Source organism: Chiloscyllium plagiosum, unplaced genomic scaffold, assembly GCF_037043375.1.
Source record: "Chiloscyllium plagiosum isolate Xiang-an unplaced genomic scaffold, Cpla_swu_hap1 HiC_scaffold_34, whole genome shotgun sequence".
Lineage (NCBI taxonomy): Eukaryota > Metazoa > Chordata > Chondrichthyes > Orectolobiformes > Hemiscylliidae > Chiloscyllium > Chiloscyllium plagiosum.
Genome location: NW_028270172.1, coordinates 24,941,333 through 24,961,263, shown reverse-complemented (window position 1 = coordinate 24,961,263; position 19,931 = coordinate 24,941,333). Strand labels below are relative to the sequence as shown.

Genomic DNA, 19,931 nt, shown 5'->3' with positions numbered 1-19,931 from the left:
CGGTATAGTCCCCGTGTGATGGTGTAGTCCCAGAGTGGCAGTGTAGTCCCAGAGTGGCTGTGTAGTCCCAGAGTGGCTGTGTAGTCCGAGTGCGGCAGTGTTGTTTCAGTGTGGCGTTGTAGTCTCAGAGTGATGGTGTTGTCCCAGTGTGACGGTGTAGTCCCAGTGCGGCAGTGTTGTCCTAGTGTGGTGGTCTAGTCCCAGAGTGACTGTGTTGTCCTAGTGTGATGGTGTAGTCCCAGTGTGGTGGTGTAGTCCCAGTACGGTGGTATAGTCCCAGTGCAATGGTGTAGTCCCAGTGTTATGGCGTAGTCCCAGTGCTGCGGGGTAGTCCCAAAGTGATGGTGTAGTCCGAGTGTGACAGTGTAGTCCCAGTGCGACGGTGTAGTCCCAGTGTGGTGGTGTAGTCCCAGTGTGGCGGTGTAGTCCCAGTGTGGCGTTGTTGTCCCAGTGCAGCAGAGTTCCAGTGTGTCGGTATAGTCCCCGTGTGATGGTGTAGTCCCAGTGTGACGGTGTAGTCCCAGAGTGGCGGTGTAGTCCCAGTGCGGCAGAGTTCCAGTGTGACGGTATAGTCCCCGTTAGTGTGATGGCATAGTCCCAGTGAGGCGGTGTCGTCCCAGTGCAGTGCTGTAGTCCCAGTGTGGCGGTGTAGTCCCAGTGCGGCAGAGTTCCAGTGTGACGGTATAGTCCCCGTGTGATGGTGTAGTCCCAGTGTGGCGGTGTAGTCCCAGAGTGACGGTGTTGTCCCAGTGTGGTGGTGTAGTCCCAGTGTGATGATGTAGTCCCAGTGCGGCAGTGTTGTTTCAGTGAGGCGGTGTAGTCCCAGTGTGAATGTGTAGTCTCAGAGTGATGGTGTTGTCCCAGTGTGGCGGTGTAGTCCCAGTGTAGCGGTGTAGTCCCAGTGTGGCGGTTTAGTCCCAGAGAGACGGTGTAGTCCCAGTGTGACAGTGTAGTCCCAGTGTGATGGTGTAGTCCCAGAGCTGCAGTGTTGTTTCAGTGTAGCGGTGTAGTACCAGTGCGGCGGTGTAGTACCAGAGTGACGGTGTAGTCCCAGTGCGGAGGTGTAGTCCCAGAGTGACAGTGTTGTCCCATTGTGAGGGTGTAGTCCCAGAATGGCGGTATAGTCACAGTGCGGCAGTGTTGTTTCAGTGTAGCGGTGTAGTACCAGTGCGGCGGTGTAGTCCCAAAGTGACTGTGTTGTCCTAGTGTGAGGGTGTAGTCCCAGAGTGGCGGTGTAGTCCCAGAGTGACTGTGTTGTCCCAGTGTGAAGGTGTAGTCCCAGAGTGATGGTGTAGTCCAGTGCGGAGGTGTAGTCCCAGAGTGATAGTGTTGTCCCAGTGTGAGGGTGTAGTCCCAGAGTGACGGTGTCGTCCCTGTACGGTGGTATAGTCCCAGTGTTATGGCGTAGTCCCAGTGTGGCGGTGTAGCTCCAGTGCGTCGGTGTTGTCCCAGTGTGACGGTGTACTCCCAGTATGACGGTGTAGTCCCAGTGCGGCGTTGTTGTTTCAGTGTGGCAGTGTAGTCCCAGTGTGAAGGTGTAGTCTCAGAGTGACGGTGTTGTCCCAGTGTGGCGGTGTAGTCACAGTGCGGCAGTGTTGTTTCAGTGTGGCGGTGTAGTCCCAGTGGGAAGGTGTAGTCCCAGTGTGATGGTGCAGTCCCAGAGTGACAGCGTTGTCCCAGTGTGGTGGTGTTGTTTCAGTGTAGCGGTGTGGTCCCAGTGTGGCGGTGTAGTCCCAGAGTGACAGTGTTGTCCCAGTGTGGTGGTGTAGTCCCAGTGTGATGGTATAGTCTCAGTGCGGCAGTGTTGTTTCAGTGCGGCGGTGTAGTCCCAGTGTGAACGTGTAGTCTCAGAGTGACGGTGTTGTCCCAGTGTGACGGTGTAGTCCCAGTGCGGTGGTGTAGTCCCAGTGTGGCGGTTTAGTCCCAGAGAGACGGTGTAGTCCCAGTGTGGCAGTGTTGTCCCAGTGTGATGGTGTAGTCCCAGAATGGCGGTGTAGTCCAAGTGCGGCAGTGTTGTTTCAGTGTAACGGTGTTGTACTAGTGCGGAGGTGTAGTCCCAGAGTGACAGTGTTGTCCCAGTGTGAGGGTGTAGTCCCAGAATGGCGGTGTAGTCCCAGTGCAGCAGTGTTGTTTCAGTGTAGCGGTGTAGTACCACTGCGGCGGTGTAGTCCCAAAGTGACTGTGTTGTCCCAGCGTGAGGGTGTAGTCCCAGAGTGACAGTGTCGTCCCAGTGCGGAGGTGTAGTCCCAGAGTGACTGTGTTGTCCCAGTGTGAAGGTGTAGTCCCAGAGTGACGGTGTAGTCCAGTGCAGAGGTGTAGTCCCAGAGTGACAGTGTTGTCCCAGTGTAAGGGTGTAGTCCCAGAATGGCGGTGTAGTCCCAGTGTGGCAGTGTTGTTTCAGTGTAGCGGTGTAGTACCAGTGCGGCGGTGTAGTCCCAAAGTGACTGTGTTGTCCCAGTGTGAGGGTGTAGTCCCAGAGTGACGGTGTAGTCCCAGTACGGTGGTATAGTCCCAGTGCAGTGGTGTAGTCCCAGTGTTATGGCGTAGTCCCAGTATGACGGTGTAGTCCTAGTGCGGCGGTGTAGTCCCAGTGTGACAGTGTAGTCCCAAAGTGACAGTGTAGTCCTAGTGTGACTGTGTAGTCCCAGTGTGACGGTGTAGTCCCAAAGTGACGGTGTAGCCCTAGTGTGACGGTGTAGTCCCAGTGCGGCAGTGTAGTCCCAAAGTGACAGTGTAGTCCTAGTGTGACAGTGTAGTCCCAGTGTGACGGTGTAGTCCCAAAGTGACGGTGTAGCCCTAGTGTGACGGTGTAGTCCCAGTGTGGCAGTGTAGTCCCAGACTGATGGTGTAGTCCCAGTGTGGCAGTGTAGTCCCAAAGTGACAGTGTAGTCCTAGTGTGACAGTGTAGTCCCAGTGTGACGGTGTAGTCCCAAAGTGACGGTGTAGCCCTAGTGTGGTGGTCTAGTCCCAGAGTGACTGTGTTGTCCTAGTGTGATGGTGTAGTCCCAGTGTGGTGGTGTAGTCCCAGTACGGTGGTATAGTCCCAGTGCAATGGTGTAGTCCCAGTGTTATGGCGTAGTCCCAGTGCTGCGGGGTAGTCCCAAAGTGATGGTGTAGTCCGAGTGTGACAGTGTAGTCCCAGTGCGACGGTGTAGTCCCAGTGTGGCGGTGTAGCCCCAGTGTGGCAGTGTAGACCCAGTGTGGCGGTGTAGTCCCAAAGTGACAGTGTAGTCCCAAAGTGACGGTGTAGTCCCAAGGTGACGGTGTAGTCCCAGAGTGACGGTGTATTCCCAAAGCGACGGTGTAGTCCCAGTGTGGCGGTGTAGGCCCAGAGTAACAGTGTAGTCCCAGTGTGGCAGTGTAGCCCCAGTGTGACAGTGTAGACCCAGTGTGGCAGTGTAGACCCAGTGTGGCGGTGTAGTCCCAAAGCGACGGTGTAGTCCCAGAGTGACGGTGTAGTCCCAAAGCGACGGTGTAGTCCCAAAGTGACGGTGTAGTTCCAAAGTGGCGGTGTAGTCCCAGAGTAACGGTGTAGTCCCAGTGTGGCAGTGTGGCCCCAGTGTGGCAGTGTAGACCCAGTGTGGCGGTGTAGTCCCAAAGTGGCGGTGTAGTCCCAAAGTGACGGTGTAGTCCCAAAGTGACGGTGTAGTTCCAAAGTGACGGTGTAGTCCCAGAGTAACGGTGTAGTCCCAGTGTGGCGGTGTAGTCCCAAAGCGACGGTGTAGTCCCAGTGTGGCAGTGTAGTCCCTGTGCGGCAGTGTAGTCCCAGAATGATGGTGTAGTCCCAGTGTGGCGGTGTAGCCCCAGTGTGGCAGTCTAGACCCAGTGTGGCGGTGTAGTCCCAAAGTGACAGTATAGTCCCAAAGTGACGGTGTAGTCCCAGAGCGATGGTGTAGTCCCAAAGCGACGGTGTAGTCCCAGAGTGACGGTGTAGTTCCAGTGTGGCGGTGTAGCCCCAGTGTGGCAGTGTAGACCCAGTGTGGCGGTGTAGTCCCAAAGTGACGGTGTAGTCCCAGAGTGACGGTGTAGTCCCAAAGCGACGGTGTAGTCCCAGTGTGGCAGTGTAGCCGCAGTGTGGCAGTGTAGTCCCAAAGTGACGGTGTAGTCCCAGAGTGACGGTGTAGTTCCAGTGTGGCGGTGTAGCCCCAGTGTGGCAGTGTAGTCCCAAAGTGACAGTGTAGTCCTAGTGTGACAGTGTAGTCCCAGTGTGACGGTGTAGTCCCAAAGTGACGGTGTAGCCCTAGTGTGACGGTGTAGTCCCAGTGCGGCAGTGTAGTCCCAGAGTGACGGTGTAGTCCCAGTGTGGCGGTGTAGCCCCAGTGTGGCAGTGTAGACCCAGTGTGGCGGTGTAGTCCCAAAGTGACAGTGTAGTCCCAAAGTGACGGTGTAGTCCCAAGGTGACGGTGTAGTCCCAGAGTGACGGTGTAGTCCCAAAGCGACGGTGTAGTCCCAGTGTGGCGGTGTAGTCCCAGAGTAACGGTGTAGTCCCAGTGTGGCAGTGTAGCCCCAGTGTGGCAGTGTAGACCCAGTGTGGCGGTGTAGTCCCAGAGTGACGGTGTAGTCCCAGAGTGACGGTGTAGTCCCAAAGCGACGGTGTAGTCCCAAAGTGACGGTGTAGTTCCAAAGTGGCTGTGTAGTCCCAGAGTAACGGTGTAGTCCCAGTGTGGCAGTGTGGCCCCAGTGTGGCAGTGTAGACCCAGTGTGGCGGTGTAGTCCCAAAGTGGCGGTGTAGTCCCAAAGTGACGGTGTAGTCCCAGAGTAACGGTGTAGTCCCAGTGTGGCGGTGTAGTCCCAAAGCGACGGTGTAGTCCCAGTGTGGCGGTGTAGTCCCAGTGCGGCAGTGTAGTCCCAGAATGATGGTGTAGTCCCAGTGTGGCGGTGTAGCCCCAGTGTGGCAGTCTAGACCCAGTGTGGCGGTGTAGTCCCAAAGTGACAGTATAGTCCCAAAGTGACGGTGTAGTCCCAGAGCGACGGTGTAGTCCCAAAGCGACGGTGTAGTCCCAGAGTGACGGTGTAGTTCCAGTGTGGCGGTGTAGCCCCAGTGTGGCAGTGTAGACCCAGTGTGGCGGTGTAGTCCCAAAGTGACGGTGTAGTCCCAGAGTGACAGTGTAGTCCCAAAGCGACGGTGTAGTCCCAGTGTGGCAGTGTAGCCCCAGTGTGGCAGTGTAGACCCAGTGTGGCGGTGTAGTCCCAAAGTGACGCTGTAGTCCCAGTGTGGCGATGTAGCCCAAGTGCAGCTTTCTCAATGTTGCTTCCAGTTTCTCTAGCTGCCCGGGACTCGACCTCGTCCAGGAGTGGCTGACTTCTTCGGCAGAGCCTCTTGGCCCCGTGTTCCAGTGGCCAGGCATGGCAATCTCATCCAGTTGCATATTCGGGTATTCCATCTTTCCTTAATTGGCTTTCCCTGAGCCCAGGACCCAACTGATAAACATTGTGTTAATTTTACTTTTTAATTCTTTCTTTTTTCATTGATATAGGCACCGTGATCAGGTGACTTATAGAAGCTTTTATTGTATTTTTCATGTAAAACTACATGTGACAATAGATTTTTGTTCTGTTCTATTCTATTGTCAAATATGAAGATAAAGGACAGAAAGGAAAGGATGAGAAGGATAAACAACTTGAATGCCCTCCAGTGCTTCATGACTAATGAAGTAATTTTGAATTGTCTTCTCTGTCGTAATATAAAAAATCTTAGCAGCTAATATTTGCATGGCAATGTCATGCAAATAAGAATTAGATAATATACTTTTTAACTGTTGATTATGGGATAAATATTGGCCAATATATTGTTTTATTTTAAATAGAGTCGAGGGACTTGTTACAGTTACCCACTCCCTGAGAGAGCAGTTATGGACTTCATTTATCTTTACTTCAGAATTGTTGAAATTCTTATCCTTTTGTTCATCTTGGCCACAATCCTACCTGTTTCTGTAATCTTCTAAGATCTCTGTATTCCTCCACCTCCCAAGTTCTTACTCATCTGTCACTTTCTTTACAGACTACAGACATAGAATCCCTACAGTGTGGAAACAGGCCCTTTGGCCCATTGAATCCACACCTACCCTCCATGTTTTGGTGTAAGCTCACTGAAAAGACACAACAGGAAAGTCCCAAGCGGCATGAGGGAGTGCTGCTCTGAGAAATGAGGGAACATCAAGATAGCCTCACTGTACCGTTTGCGATAATACCTTTGCTTGATGCATATTCTGGGTTCCTGAAAGGGGAAAGTGCTACAATATATCAAACACAAAATATCAAGGGGAGAGCATTGACATAGAGATAATGTAATTGGACTGGTTAATGTTGTGGCCAATGAGTGTGGGTTTACATCCTGCCATGGCTGATGAAGGACTTTTGCCTGAAAAGTTGATTTTCCTGCTCCTCGGATGCTGCCTGACCTGCTGTGCTTTTCCAGCAACACTCTAATTTAGACTCTGATCTCCAGCATCTGTAGTCCTCACTTTCGCCTGATGAATTTGAATCCAATGATTAGACAAATGAAAAAGGTGTGAAAATGAATAAAAGGTTAACTATGAGATCGGAATCAATTGTCTCAAACCCATCTTGTTCGCTAAAGTCCTTTTGCAAAAAACAATCTGCAGTCTTTACTGGATCTGGCCTACATGTGACTCCAGAGTCACAGCAATGCCCCTGGGCAATTAGGAATGTGCAACAAATGCTGACCTTGCCAGTAATGCCCACATCTCATGAAACAAAAAGAAAAATTAAAAGAAACCCTCCATGCAATTTCACCCACAGATGTGATTTGCAGTTACTTTCCAACTGAAAAAGTAACTGTTTGTAAGCTATCACGGCCTTGTGTGTTGTACGAGATAGTGCTTTGTTGTTACATAGTGTGGAAGTTCAAGTCAATTTGCGATTCAATTGTGAACAGTTGGTGAGGCTGGCCACTTCCTTTCGCAGTTTCCTCTTTCCTCAGCTCGAAGGGAGGAGGGTATTCAGGTAGTTGTGACAGTGCAGATCTGCATCAACTGAAGGAAGTCACTTACCCGCGATGGTAGCAGATTTCACTGCCCGGCGAGCAGGAAGACGTTAGATTCGGCTGCTGAGTGTAATAACGGCTGAAATGCTGCGAATATGTAGACCTATGTCAAAGACGGCTCATTTCTGAACACACTGTTCAGAACTTTTAAGGATTTTGTTTTTTGTTTTGTTGCCTTGAACTGAAAATGTCGGTAATCCATCCCACATTACACTACCCTTGCTCATGTGGTGCTCAAAGCTGTGCTTCGTTCAAGGGATACAGCACTGTAATGGGGAACCATTATAGACAAGTGGGATTTTTTAACCATTATTTTCAATGCTGCTTTGTAATCTGGCACTGGGTATGTATGATCTAAGATCCCTAGTTTTAATGCTACGCATTAAAATATGTTTAGTGTCTTTTGAAAGCAATTTGATTATTCAGTTTGTATTAACAGACAGTCCATTTAAAGCATGTTTAATAGCATGTTTTCATTTAGATGTGGTTTATAAGTTAGCAAAGTTCACCACGTAGTGCTGCCTCCATTTCCATTTCAGCATGGTTGCAGTATCTGCTCAGTGATTTTGAAAATAAACTGATACTTCACTCCCAACTCACCCCCTTGCCTTGTTGCCTCCTGCTTGTTGCTTCTTTCTCAGTGCCCCCTGCCTTGCCATTTACCTCCCTGACCCCCTCACTGGCTGTTTCCATCTCTGGAACCACCCCCACCCCCCCCCCCCCCCCCCCCCAGCCCCCAACCCCCGCCCCTTGCTCATTCCTGCTCTGGCAAATACCTAGCATTTTGCATCTTTCAACACCCACCTCTTGACGTTTTCCCCAATCCATTTAGTACATGTGAGATTTCTTTCTGAAGAGCTCCTGTCAACTAAGTTTTTTTAAAATATGTCTTAGATGTAGAAATGTTTGTTTACACTTGATAACCATGTTATTTTACATGGAATAATTAACCTTTGATTGTGTATCAATGGACTGTGACTGAAGTTAATTGGTTCTGTCATACTGATTGCAGGAGCCTAACAAGGTTAGCACGTATTAAGTAAATGGAGGACTCATATTATTGTCCCTAAATTTGTGTGCATCTCAAAGGTGAGGAACTTCAGTTACATAGAGAATTTAGAGAATCTGGGCTGATCTTCTTGGAAATGAGAGGTTTGGAAGAAGATTTAATAAAATTGTTCAAAATAATGTAGGGTTTGGACACTGCAAACAGAGAGAAGTATAGCAGATCAAGGACCACAGCAGATAAATTTAAAGTGCTTGGCCAATGGCAACATGATGAGAATACTTAAGTTTTAACTCAGCGAGTGGTTGGGATCTGCATTATAATGTGGAGAATGTGGTAGAAGCAGCTGAGTTGCTGCAGCAGGGAGCTGTCACAGACATGATGGGATGTCTGTGCCTCCTTTTGTGCTCTAGCCATTCTCGGAATAAATAAGTTGCTCACTCACTTTTTTCAGTGGGTCCTTATAAAGTTTTTATCTATTTGCTTCATAATTCGGCGCCATGTGGATCTAAAGTTGAAGTGTGGCCCATGGCTTTAATATATCCCCAAGTTCTTGCACTTAGTGAAAACCTCAGTAGCCGCTAATGAGATATTAGAGTAGATAATTTACATAACTAACTCTGCTTGATAATAATTACTAAGTTTGTATGTTCTCAAGAAATCAGTCCAGTTAGATACGTTTCCAAAAAAAAGTTCAAAGTCAAAGTGACAGTCAGACGTAGTGCTGTGAAGCATGTTAAAGAAATTCACTTTTAGAAAACAAAACATGAGATCTTCCAAAATTGCCATTCAGTCTTTCTCCTTCAACAACCTATTCTCTGACCTGCAAAACAGTATTGATGGTCGAGAGTTTAAATGATTTTGTTTCATTTATTTATGGGATTGGGTGTCACTGGCTGGGCCAGCACTTAATACCTATCTCTAGTTTCTTTGAGAAGATGGTGATAAACTGCCTTCTTGAACCACTGCAGCTCGTGTGCTGTAGATGGACTCAAAATGTTCTTAGGGAGGGACAAAGTCAAATATCGCACGGGTTACTGTGCAACAGGTTTATTTGAAAGTTCAGGAGTTTGACCCAGTGACATTGGTAATATGTATCCAAGTCAAGATAGTGAATGGCTTGGAGGGAAACTTGCAGGCAGTGGTCCTATATATCTGCTGCTTTTGTCCTTCCAGTTGGAACTGGTTGTGAATTGGGAAACATTGGTGAATTTCTGCAGTGCATTTTGTAGACACATAGCTAATATGGAGTGTCAGTGGTGGGTGGGTGGAATGTTTATGGATGTTTTGTCCTAAATGGTGGCAAGCCTGTTGAGTGTTGCTGAAGCTGCACTCATCCAGAAAGTCGGGAGTTTTCCATCACACTCCTACTGATGCCTTACAGATGATGGACAGTCTTTGGGGCATCGGGAAATGAGTTATTCACTGTGATGTTCCTCGCCTCTGACCTGCTCTTGTAGCTACTAAATTTATATGGCCAGTCCAATTCATTTTCTGGTCAGTGGTAAGCACCCCCAAAATGTTGACAGTGGGATTCAGTAATGGTAGTGCCACTGAATGCCAAAGGATGATGGTTATATTCATTCTTGTTGGAGATGAACATTTGTGAGACACCAAATGTTAATTGCCACTTTTCAACCCATGCCTGGATATTGCCTGAGTTTTGCTCAATTAGACATGAAACGCTTCAGTATTTGAGGAATTGCAAAAGGTACTAAACATTTTGCAATTGTTTGCCAACATTCCCACTTTTGGCTTTATGATAAAGGGAAGGTCACTGATGCGGCAGCTGAAGATGGATAAGACAGGGGACATTACCTCCTGAGAAATGTAGCGGGCTATTGTGGTGCAGTGGTAGTGTATCTACCTCTGAGGCAGGAGGTCTGAGTTCAAGTACCACCTGCTCTGGAGTGTATAATCGCATCTCTGAGCAGGTTGATTGAAATATCTACCCTTCATAAACCTTCTGGACGAGTTGAGCTACAACCCTGTGTATTGAAAAAGGTGGCTAGAGAGCTAGAAGGTTATCTTTCACAATTTTATAGATTCTGAAAAGGTTCCTGCAGATTGAGAATTAGCAAATGTAAATTCATGTATAACAATGGGGGGAGACAGTAAACAATTGCCAGAGCTGTTATTTTGATGTCAATAGTTGGGAAAATCTATTATAAACTAAATGCTAACTAGATACTTAGGTATAATTGGGTTAATGAGATTATGTGAAATGGAAATCATGTTTGATGAACATGATGGAGTTTTGGAGAAGTTAGTTATAGCATAGATAAAGGAGAGGAGGCCTGGATTCAAGTTCCACTTGTTCCAGAGGTGTAAAGTAATATCCCCAAACAGGCTGATTAGAAGCTATCTAGATAAAGGAGAGCCAGTGGCTATGGTGCATTTGGATTTCCAGGAGGCATTTGATAACGTCCCACACAAGTGATGAGTAAACAAAATGAAAGTACATGGGATTGGGTGGGAATATACTATTAAGGATTGAGAGTTGGTTAGCAGTCAAAAAATGGAAGGTAGGAAAGAAAGGTTCATTCTCACGCATGCAGGCTAGTGTGATATTGCAAGGATCTATGCTTGGACCCAAGCTGTTCACAATTTGTATAAATTATTCCAAATTTGCTGACAACACAAAATTAAGTGGGATGTGAGTTGCAAGGAGAATGCACGGAGAGAATTCAGACAGCTTTGTCAATAGGCAGGAGCATGGCAGATAGAACATAATGTAAGTAAAAGTGTATTTCTAAATGGTGAGAGGTTGGGAGTGTTGATGTCCAAGAGACCATTGTCCTTATTCAGGAGTTATTGAAATCAGGCATGATGTAGAGGTGCCAGTGTTGGACTGGGGTGAACAAAGATTTAAAAAAATCACACAACGCTAGGTTGTAGTCCAATAGGTTTATTTGGAAGTACAAGCTTTCGGAGTGCTGCTCTTTTGTCAGGTAGCTAGTAGGGCAGGATCATAGGACACAAAATTTAAAAGCAGGCATGCAGGCACAGATTCCAGCTCGAAAGCCAAATGGCATGTTGGTTTTTGATGCAAGGAAATTTGAGAACAGGAATGAAAATATCTTGCTGCAGTTATATAGAGCCTTTGTGAGACTGTATCTGGAGAATTGTGTATAGTTTTGGTCTTATTATCTAAGGAGGGAAATTTTTGCCACAGATTAACCCCTGAGTTGACAAGATTGTATTATGAAGAACTTTGAGAAAACTGGATTTTATTCACTAGAGATTTGAAGAATAAGAAGTAATCCAATTGAAACTTAACAAAACTCTTTTAGGGCAGATGTGGATAGAATCTTTCCCCTGGCTGGTGAGTCTAGAACCAGGGGACCCAGTCTCAGATTAAGGGCCAGGCTTTTAAGACAGATGGAGAGAATTGTTTTCACTTAGAAGGTGATGAATCTTTACAAATCCCAAAGGACCTTGGAAGTTCAATTATTAAACATGTTCAAGAGGGAATTCAATACATTTTCAGGATAAAATGAAGAACTGCAGATGTTGGAGATTTGAAACAAAACAAAAATTGCTGAAGAAACTTGGCAGGTCTGGCAGCATCTGTGGAGAGAAAACAAGATGTAATGTTTATGTCCCTTCTTCAGAACTGGACTGAGAACTTAGAGTCACTGGATTTGAAGTGCTAACTTTGTTTTATCTTCACAGATGGTGCCAGATACTAATCATATTGGGTGGAGCAGGGAGGGAAATCGGGATAGTGTAGAACAATGATTAGATTAGGTTCCATACAGTGTGGAAACAGGACCTTTGGCCCAACCAGTCCACACCGACCCTCCAAAGAGTAATCTACCCAGATCCATTTCCCTCTAACTAATGCATCTAACACTATGGGCAATTTAGCATGGCCAATTCACCTGACCCACATATCTTTGGACTGTGGGAGAAAACTGGAGCACCCGGAGGAAACCCATGTAGACATGGGGAGAATGTGTAAACTCCACAGACAGTCACCCGAGGCTGGAATTGAACCTGGGACTGTGAGGCAGCAGTGCTAACCACTGAGCCACCGTGCCGCCCCATGGCATTGAGGTAGAAGATCAGCTATGATCAGTTTTAATGATCAGCACCTCAATGTGTCCCAATGGCTTATTCCTGCTTCTATTTCTTATGTTTCTATGATTTTGTTCTAATTATTAGAATATTGATTAAGAATGGCAGAAAGAATAAACAAATGCTCGTTATGAACCACACTTGGATATTATTTAACAAATACATGATACAGCCATATTCTGGATTGGAGTTGTGGGAGGTGGTTTTTGATATTTGATGTGCACTTTAGGAAGTTGAGGGGTGCAATTTCAGAGCTTAATCAAACATTTAGTACTTCAAACATTCTTTTTAAGCACTCCGTTCAGCTCTGACTTGTTTCATGTTCTGAAATAACCTTTGAATGAATGCTCCTGCAACTCATTTTAACACACCAGTTGCTTTGGTGTTGAATCTTATTACCTTTGCAGTTTGCCTTTCACCTCTCTTGATGAGACTCCTGCCCTATGGCTTTTTCGTTGTCAAATATTTCTCTCGGTTTCCCAGAGTTCACAGAAGGACTGGATTTCATCAAGAGAATCTCAGCTCTGTGCTTGCTCCTCATCTAACTTTCATCAACAGTAAAGTCTACTTATTTTAATGACGTTCTTTGAACTCTATGACACATATTGGATTTTATTTTTATGAAACTATTATCATTTAAATGATGTCCCTGCTCTGTTTGTTTTTTTCCCTATTGTGTATATATCCAGTGGGTTCCTTGATCTACATAATTAGTGTGCTGTACAGATTTAGACAACAATTCATATTGGTGGGGAATGTTTGCTGTTTGAAATGGTAATTTGACATTTAAGAATGAACTAAAATGTTAACTGCAATGCTGGGATGTGATGTTTGGACAGATCCATTCTGTTGTGACTTCTTAATCATGCCATTAGGTCTGATGGAGGATCAGTGTTTGAAAAAATAGACTTGCATCCATTGACACTTACTCCAGTTAATATATTGTCATCAACAGGAGAACTAGGAATGATATAATAATTCAAGAATAAGTTCAAGAGCTTGAACTAACACTGAGTAATCAGATTGTTATTGGGACCTGCTAGCTGCAGCATGCCACAAATGTCTGAATGACTTGCTGTAAGCTTTCAGCGTTTTCTGTTTTTCTTTCTGCCTGAGCAAGTTCTTGGATGCTGTTCCACAGTCAGGATGCACGAGGCAGCTGTTTATTTTTCATTTTAAACTAAACAGCCACTAATGGCCCTGCTCTCTAATGAGTGCCTGCAGCTCAGATGTAGCAAAATAAAGAAAATGGCACACAGACGGCTTCTTCAAGATGGACGTTTCTATCGACACAGAAAATAAAGTGGAAAGCAGCAAGTATTATTTTTGTTCATTCTTGGATATAGGTCTTGATTGGCTCTCCCCACTTGCCTTTGATGAGGTAAAAGGAAGCGACCACCTTTACCACTCTCTGGAATGTATATGGTGAAGGTGTTCCCACAGTATTATTAGGTATGGAGTGCCAAGGTTATGACTTGATGATCATGAAGGAAAGACTACCTATAAGCAAGTTAGAATGGATTGACCATGCTAGAATGCCCCGTTGTGCCCAGGGATGCACAGGCCGGGTAGATTAGCTATCAGAAATGCAGGGTTGCAAGGAGGGGACCATGATATTCCCATGTAGCTGCTGCCCTGGTCCTTCATGATGGTTGAGGTTTTGGGTTTCACAGATGCCATTGAAGAAGTCACGTGGTGAGATGCTACATTGTCTCTGGAACTTACATCATTGTGAATTTTAACAACTTGCTCCCTGCTAAAATGGCGCAGATCCTAGCAGGTCAGGAATCCTACTTGCGGAACGTTTCAGAGAACACCTCTGGGACACCCGGACCAACCAACCCAACCAGCCCGTGGCTCAACACTTCAACTCTCCCTCCCACTCCACCAATGACATGCAGGTCCTTGGACTCCTCCATCGCCAGACCATAGCAACACGACGGCTGGAGGAAGAGTGCCTCATCTTCCGCCTAGGAACCCTCCAACCACAGGGATGAACTCAGACTTCTCCAGTTTCCTCATTTCCCCTCCCCCCACCTTGTCTCAGTCCCAACCCTCAAACTCAGCACCACCTTCCTAACCTGCAATCTTCTTCCTGACCTCTCCGCCCCCACCCCCAATCCGGCCTATCACCCTCACCTTATCACCCTCACCTTAACCTCCTTCTACCTATCGCATTTCCAACGCCCCTCCCCCAAGTCCCTCCTCCCTACCTTTTATCTTAGCCTGCTGGACACACTTTCCTCATTCCTGAAGAAGGGCTCATGCCCGAAACGTCGATTCTGCTGCTGCTTGGATGCTGCCTGACCTGCTGCGCTTTTCCAGCAACACATTTTTAGCTCTGATCTCCAGCATCTGCAGTTCTCACTTTCTCCTGTTAAAGTCAAATCCTTAGTTAAAACAGAACTTGATTGCTCATTTAAATGACTTTCTCAATAGATTCAAGCATTCCATGTTGGCTTTCAAATAGGGCAGACAAAATCACAAAAATGGCAGGACAGGGTTGAAATATTGACTCGCTATCACTTATTAGGGAATGTGCATATCCTTGTGCATATCCAAGCCCAGCTCCCCTCCTCTGTGAAAATAGGCTGCTCAGCCCAAATCTGTTTATTACTGCATTTGCAAACCACACAGGCCTCCTCCTATCCCTATTGGCTTAAGCCTTTTTGACATACTTTTACATTCGTAGCTCTCTTCTATGTGGTTATCAAACTTTCCCTTAAGTGCATCAAGGAGATTTAACTCCCTTACTCATAGAGATTAGGAAATACTACAGCCACATGCTACAGGTGATTGATGGGGTGCTGACCAAGCAGCTTACCTTGTCCAAGGTGGTGTTGAGTTTCTTGAGTTTTGTTGAAGGACCACTCGCCCAGGTAGATGTGAAAAATATTCCATCACATTCCTACTTTTTTTTGCTTCTTCCTCATTTGGCGAGTCAGGAGGTGAGCTACTCACTGCACTGAACAGAGAACATGGAACAGAACTGGAATAGGCCCTTCAGCCCACTATGTCTGCGCTGACCATGATGGCATTCTTCTAAACCAATGCCTGCACATCTATCACTCTATTCCTTGCCTGTTCATGTATGTCTAAATGCCTCTTAAATCTTGCTATCACATGTACTTCTACCACCTATCCTGGCAGCGCTTTCCAGGCACCTACCACCTTCTGTGTGAAAAAATGTTTCCTTGCACATCTCCTTTAGCCTTTCCCCCTCTCACCTTAAACCTTGACCCCCGTGGTATGTAACATTTTCACTCTGGGAAAAAGATTCAGACTCTCCACTCTGTCCACTTCTTTCATAATTTTATATACTTCTATCAGGTCACCCCTCAGCCTCTAACACTCTAGTGAAAACTATCCAAGTTTTCCCAATCTCTCCTTGTAGCTAATACACTCCAATCCAGGCAGCATCCTGGAAAACTTTCTTTGCACCCTCTCCAAAGCCTTGATATCCTTCCAATAATGTGATGACCAAACCTGCATACAGTACTCCATATATGGCCTACTTTTATACTCAATGCCCAATCAATGAGGAGGAGCACCTTATCCGCTTGTGTTACTGCTTTCAAGGAGCTATGGGCTTGAACCCCAAGATCCCTCCATATGTCAGTGCTAAGGTGGGTCCTCCCATTTAGTACTTGGGGTGGAGTTTGCACTTTCTTCCCATGTCTGCGGGGATTTCTGCCAGGTGCTCCATTTTCCTTCCACAGTCCAAAACTGTGCAGGTTGGGTGGATTGACCATGCTAGAATGCCCCATTGTGCCCAGGGATGCACAGGCCGGGTAGATTAGCTATCAGAAATGCAGGGTTGCAAGGATGAAAAATGCAATGAGACAGAACCTCTGCCATCCAAAACCATACTATCTATCTTTGCAGTCCAAAGATGTGCAGGTTAGGTGAATTGGCCACGCTAAATTGCCCGTAGTGTTAGGTGAAGGGGTAAATGTAGGGGAATGGGTCTGGGTGGGTTGCTCTTCGGAGGGTCGGTGTGGAGTTGTTGGGCCGAAGGGCCTGTTTCCACACTGTAAGTAATCTAATCTAATCCTATTCTTAATAAGTCAATTATTTTCCAAATGCGAGTAAATCCTGTCCCTAAGAATCTTCTACAATAATGTCCTCACCATTGATGTAAGGCTCACTGTCCTATAATTTTCTAGATTATCCCTGTTGCCCTGCTTGAACAAAGTAAGAACATTAGCTATTCTGCAGTCTTCTGGGACCTTACCTGTGGATAAACAGGATACAAAGATCTCTGTCAAGGCTCTATTTATCTTCTCCCTTGCCTCACTTGGTATCCTGGGATAGATCCCATCAGCCCCTGAGGACTTAACTACCTTCATGTTTTTCAAAACACCAAATACCATTTCCTTCTTAATATTGACATGCTCTAGAATATCAACATACCCCTCCCTAACTTTACCATCATCCAAGTCCTTCTTCTTGGTGAATACTGATGCCAAGTACTCATTATGGCACTTCAACACTTTTTCCAGCAATTTTGTTTTTGATTTCCAGCATCCACAGTTCTTTGGTTTTTCTGTTGTTTTTTACATCCTTCCATGATCTGCCTACTCATCTGCTCCTCTATCTCCAACTGGCTATTGTGAGGCCTATAATATGACCCCATCATATTGACCGCACCTTTCTTATTCCTGAGTTCTACTCATTTGTCCTCACTGATGAATGCTTCAAGATGTCTCTTAGTACATATATGTCATTCTCCTTAATCAGTAATGCAACTCCCAACTCCTTTTACATGACTATCTCACCTGAACCATCTCAATCCCGGGACATTGAGCTACTAGTCCTCAACCAAGTTTCTGTAATGGTTACAACAGCATTGTTCCATGTACTAATCCAGGCTCTAAGCTCATCTCCCTTACCTGTTATACCCCTAGAATTTAAAAAAAAATACACTTCAGACTGCCAGCCCCTCATTAACCCAGCCCTGCCTTTCTTTCTGTTGGATTTTCTTGATGTAACTTGTATCTTCCTATCTGGTTCCCGCTGCCCTCTTCCCCCCCAACACATATATATATATATATATATACACACACAAACACACACGCAGTTTAAACCCTCTTGAGACTCTCCTTTAATGTAGCTGGCTGGTCTAATTGCTTTACTGAGCAGGCCAATAAAATTCAAGAATAGATCATTATTCTGAGATTTATTGTTATATTTAGGGATTACTGGGAGCGTTATTTTTCATACAAATCCTTCTTCAAATATTTGAATAGATTTGAGATCTTGATTTGGCAGATTGATCAGTGCTTATTGAAGATGGTGCTGGCTGCCTTTTCTCAGTTTTGTTTGTTGTGTTCTTCTGTCTAACCACAGCATTAGGCTGGCAGAGTGTAGAGGAAATGATTATTCATTATGATTAACTTTCCCAGTGGTGCTAGACTGCCTTTTAACATATTACATCTGTGTCTTTTCTGTTCCCGCTGAATTAAGACTTTTTTTCTGCTTACTTGCTTTTTCTCATGATTTTATAAATTGAAAACAATTGAATACAGTGCTACACTCAAAATTAATTTTTTATTTTTTTTCTATGGATTTTGTTGGCATTGCAGGAACCTGAAGGAAAAAGATAACTCTTTTAAGCTGAGTGTTGTAGTCTTAGGAGGAGTCATTCCCTTTCAATCTTACATCAAGTATAGAAGACATCAAGTACTGATGAAAAATGCTTAGTTAAACCCCAGCTCTGCGGAACAATCGTAACAAAATAGATTACAAAATTTGGAATGTGTCATTCACGAACAAGGTGCTGTTACTACGCTCAATGGTGATGACTGAAATTCTCTGAATAAAAGCAAAAGATGCTGGAATTCTGAAACAAACACACAGCATGGTGGAGAAACTCAGCAGGTCTGCCAGCGTCTGTGGAAAACAATCTGCTGAAATTCTCCCAATGTAGTTCAGCGAAGCTAATGAACTGCTTTAGTAGTTGGGCAAGTGTGGATGGGGATTGGATGTGGTGGTAGTGGTAGTTAAGGCAGGCATGTAGAGGGTGCAAGGGATTTCGGGAATATGGAGCCAAGTTGTGATGGGATTCGAGGTAGTTGCAGGAAATAGCCCATGTTCTTTAAATATGAGCTTGGAAATCAAAATACAATTCCACCAACTCCTACATTGAATTGAGTTTAGGGAATGTACTTAATAGTAGCCTCAGTGTGCTCAACCCGTAGCAAACAAAATCCTGGAATATTTGAAAGTTCACAACAGATGTTGCAAGATGGGCAGGCTTCGAATTTATATAAATCATTCTGTCTTTGTGATGTTCCTACAGTGTACTTTTGTCAGTAATGCTACCTTACCTGAAATGGCAGGCAACAACTCAGCTGCAGTGTTATTACCCAACATATTTGGAACTCTGTAAACTGTGAGGTGCCAGAAAAACAGATGCTGCATGACCAAATTTGTACGTCACAATTAGACTCATGTTGTAGAGTAAGAAGCCTGGAGTTTTTTTTTCAGTGGAGTGTCAGAGGTTGAAGGGTGACCTCAGAAGTTTATAAAATCATGAGGGGTATAGATAAGGTGAATGGCAGATGTCTTTTCCCTAGGGTGGGGCACTTCAAGACTAAACAGAGTATTTTTAAAGTGACAGGAGAAAACATGTCAAAAGACACGAGGAGACTTTTTTTTCACAGAGAGTGGTTTGTGTGTGTAATAAACCCCAGAGGAAGTGGTGGATGCAGTATAGTTACAATGTTTAAAAGACATTTCGATAAGTATATGAATAAGAAATGATTGGAGGGATATGGGTCAAGCGCAAGCAGGTGGGACCCGTTTCGTTTAGGATTATGGTTGGCATGGACTGGTTGAAACAAAGGGTCTGTTTCTGTGCTGTACAACTCTATGAATCAAGAAGTCACTTACTAATTTCTGTATATGGAGATAATTCAATAAACTTGTTTATTTTGAGTTATGGTTTTCATATGGTGATTCTTACCTCCGTCAGAAAATTACAACAGTTGCATTGTCAGGAAATCCATGTTTTGTTTTTGAGATAAAATTTGCTTGAACCCATTGGATAGTGTTTGTTTATTTCAGGAATTACAAATAGAGAAAATTATTCTGGTTTCTTTGTTGTTATAAGCGGGTATGCGATGTTACCATGTAGATTGGTAGTTTTCAACATCCAAGCTTTTCCAAGTAAATAGTCCAACATATCAATCTTGCAAGATTTGCTGTCTAATTCATAAAGGGACATAATCTGAAGTGTAAGTACTTTAGCAAATGAATTTGTTCAATATTCCCCCTCTCTTCTCTGGACTTATTAACCATCACTTGTGTTTGTTCTTACTGGTACTAATAGTCATCCAAGTGAGTAGGGAAATATTAGATAGGGAAAGTGCATCAAGAGGAAATTATAAGCATTATGTAGCAGTGCATGGATAGATTGTTCATTATTCTTATTCACCTTTACCTGGTTTTGCAGTAACCAGTGCTGGACCCATAATTGAAAGCTCACACTGTTTCCAATATTGATGTAAACAATTTATTGTGTCATCTGTCCATTTTGTGTGTGCCTTTAAAAATTACAGCTGCAGAGTTTCAGAATTTCTGTAAATATTAAGTTTTGAAATTTCTTTCATGCAGTAATGTCAGTTTTCAGTTAGTACTGCTGGTCACAGGAAACCAAATGGTTTTAAGTTCTAGGAAGAAGTCTTATAGTTTCTCAGCGAACTATTTCAAAAAATTAACCACAAGGCCTGAGATTGCTGTTGTTCCTCTGTATAGACAACTCATTTTCACTTTTGTATTTGGGACATGGTTTCTTGCCTCATTATTTATCAGTTATTGTACATGTTTTAATATAAC

At 44.9% G+C, this 19,931-nt stretch overlaps 1 protein-coding gene across 2 annotated transcripts in view; it reads left to right on the top strand.

Moving 5' to 3' along the window:
- zdhhc11 (zDHHC palmitoyltransferase 11) overlaps nt 1-19,931 on the top strand; it is a 148,941-nt gene that overhangs the window by 46,763 nt on the left and 82,247 nt on the right. Inside the window, exon 1 of one of the 2 annotated variants that reach the window (XM_043719340.2) lies at nt 7,034-7,349. The exons of the other annotated variant lie outside the window; for it this stretch is intronic. Within the exon in view, the coding sequence (XP_043575275.1) occupies nt 7,194-7,349 (156 nt within the window). The 5' untranslated portion in view covers nt 7,034-7,193. Of the gene's footprint in view, nt 1-7,033; nt 7,350-19,931 lie in introns of those variants that run through there. 2 annotated transcript variants of the gene reach the window in all.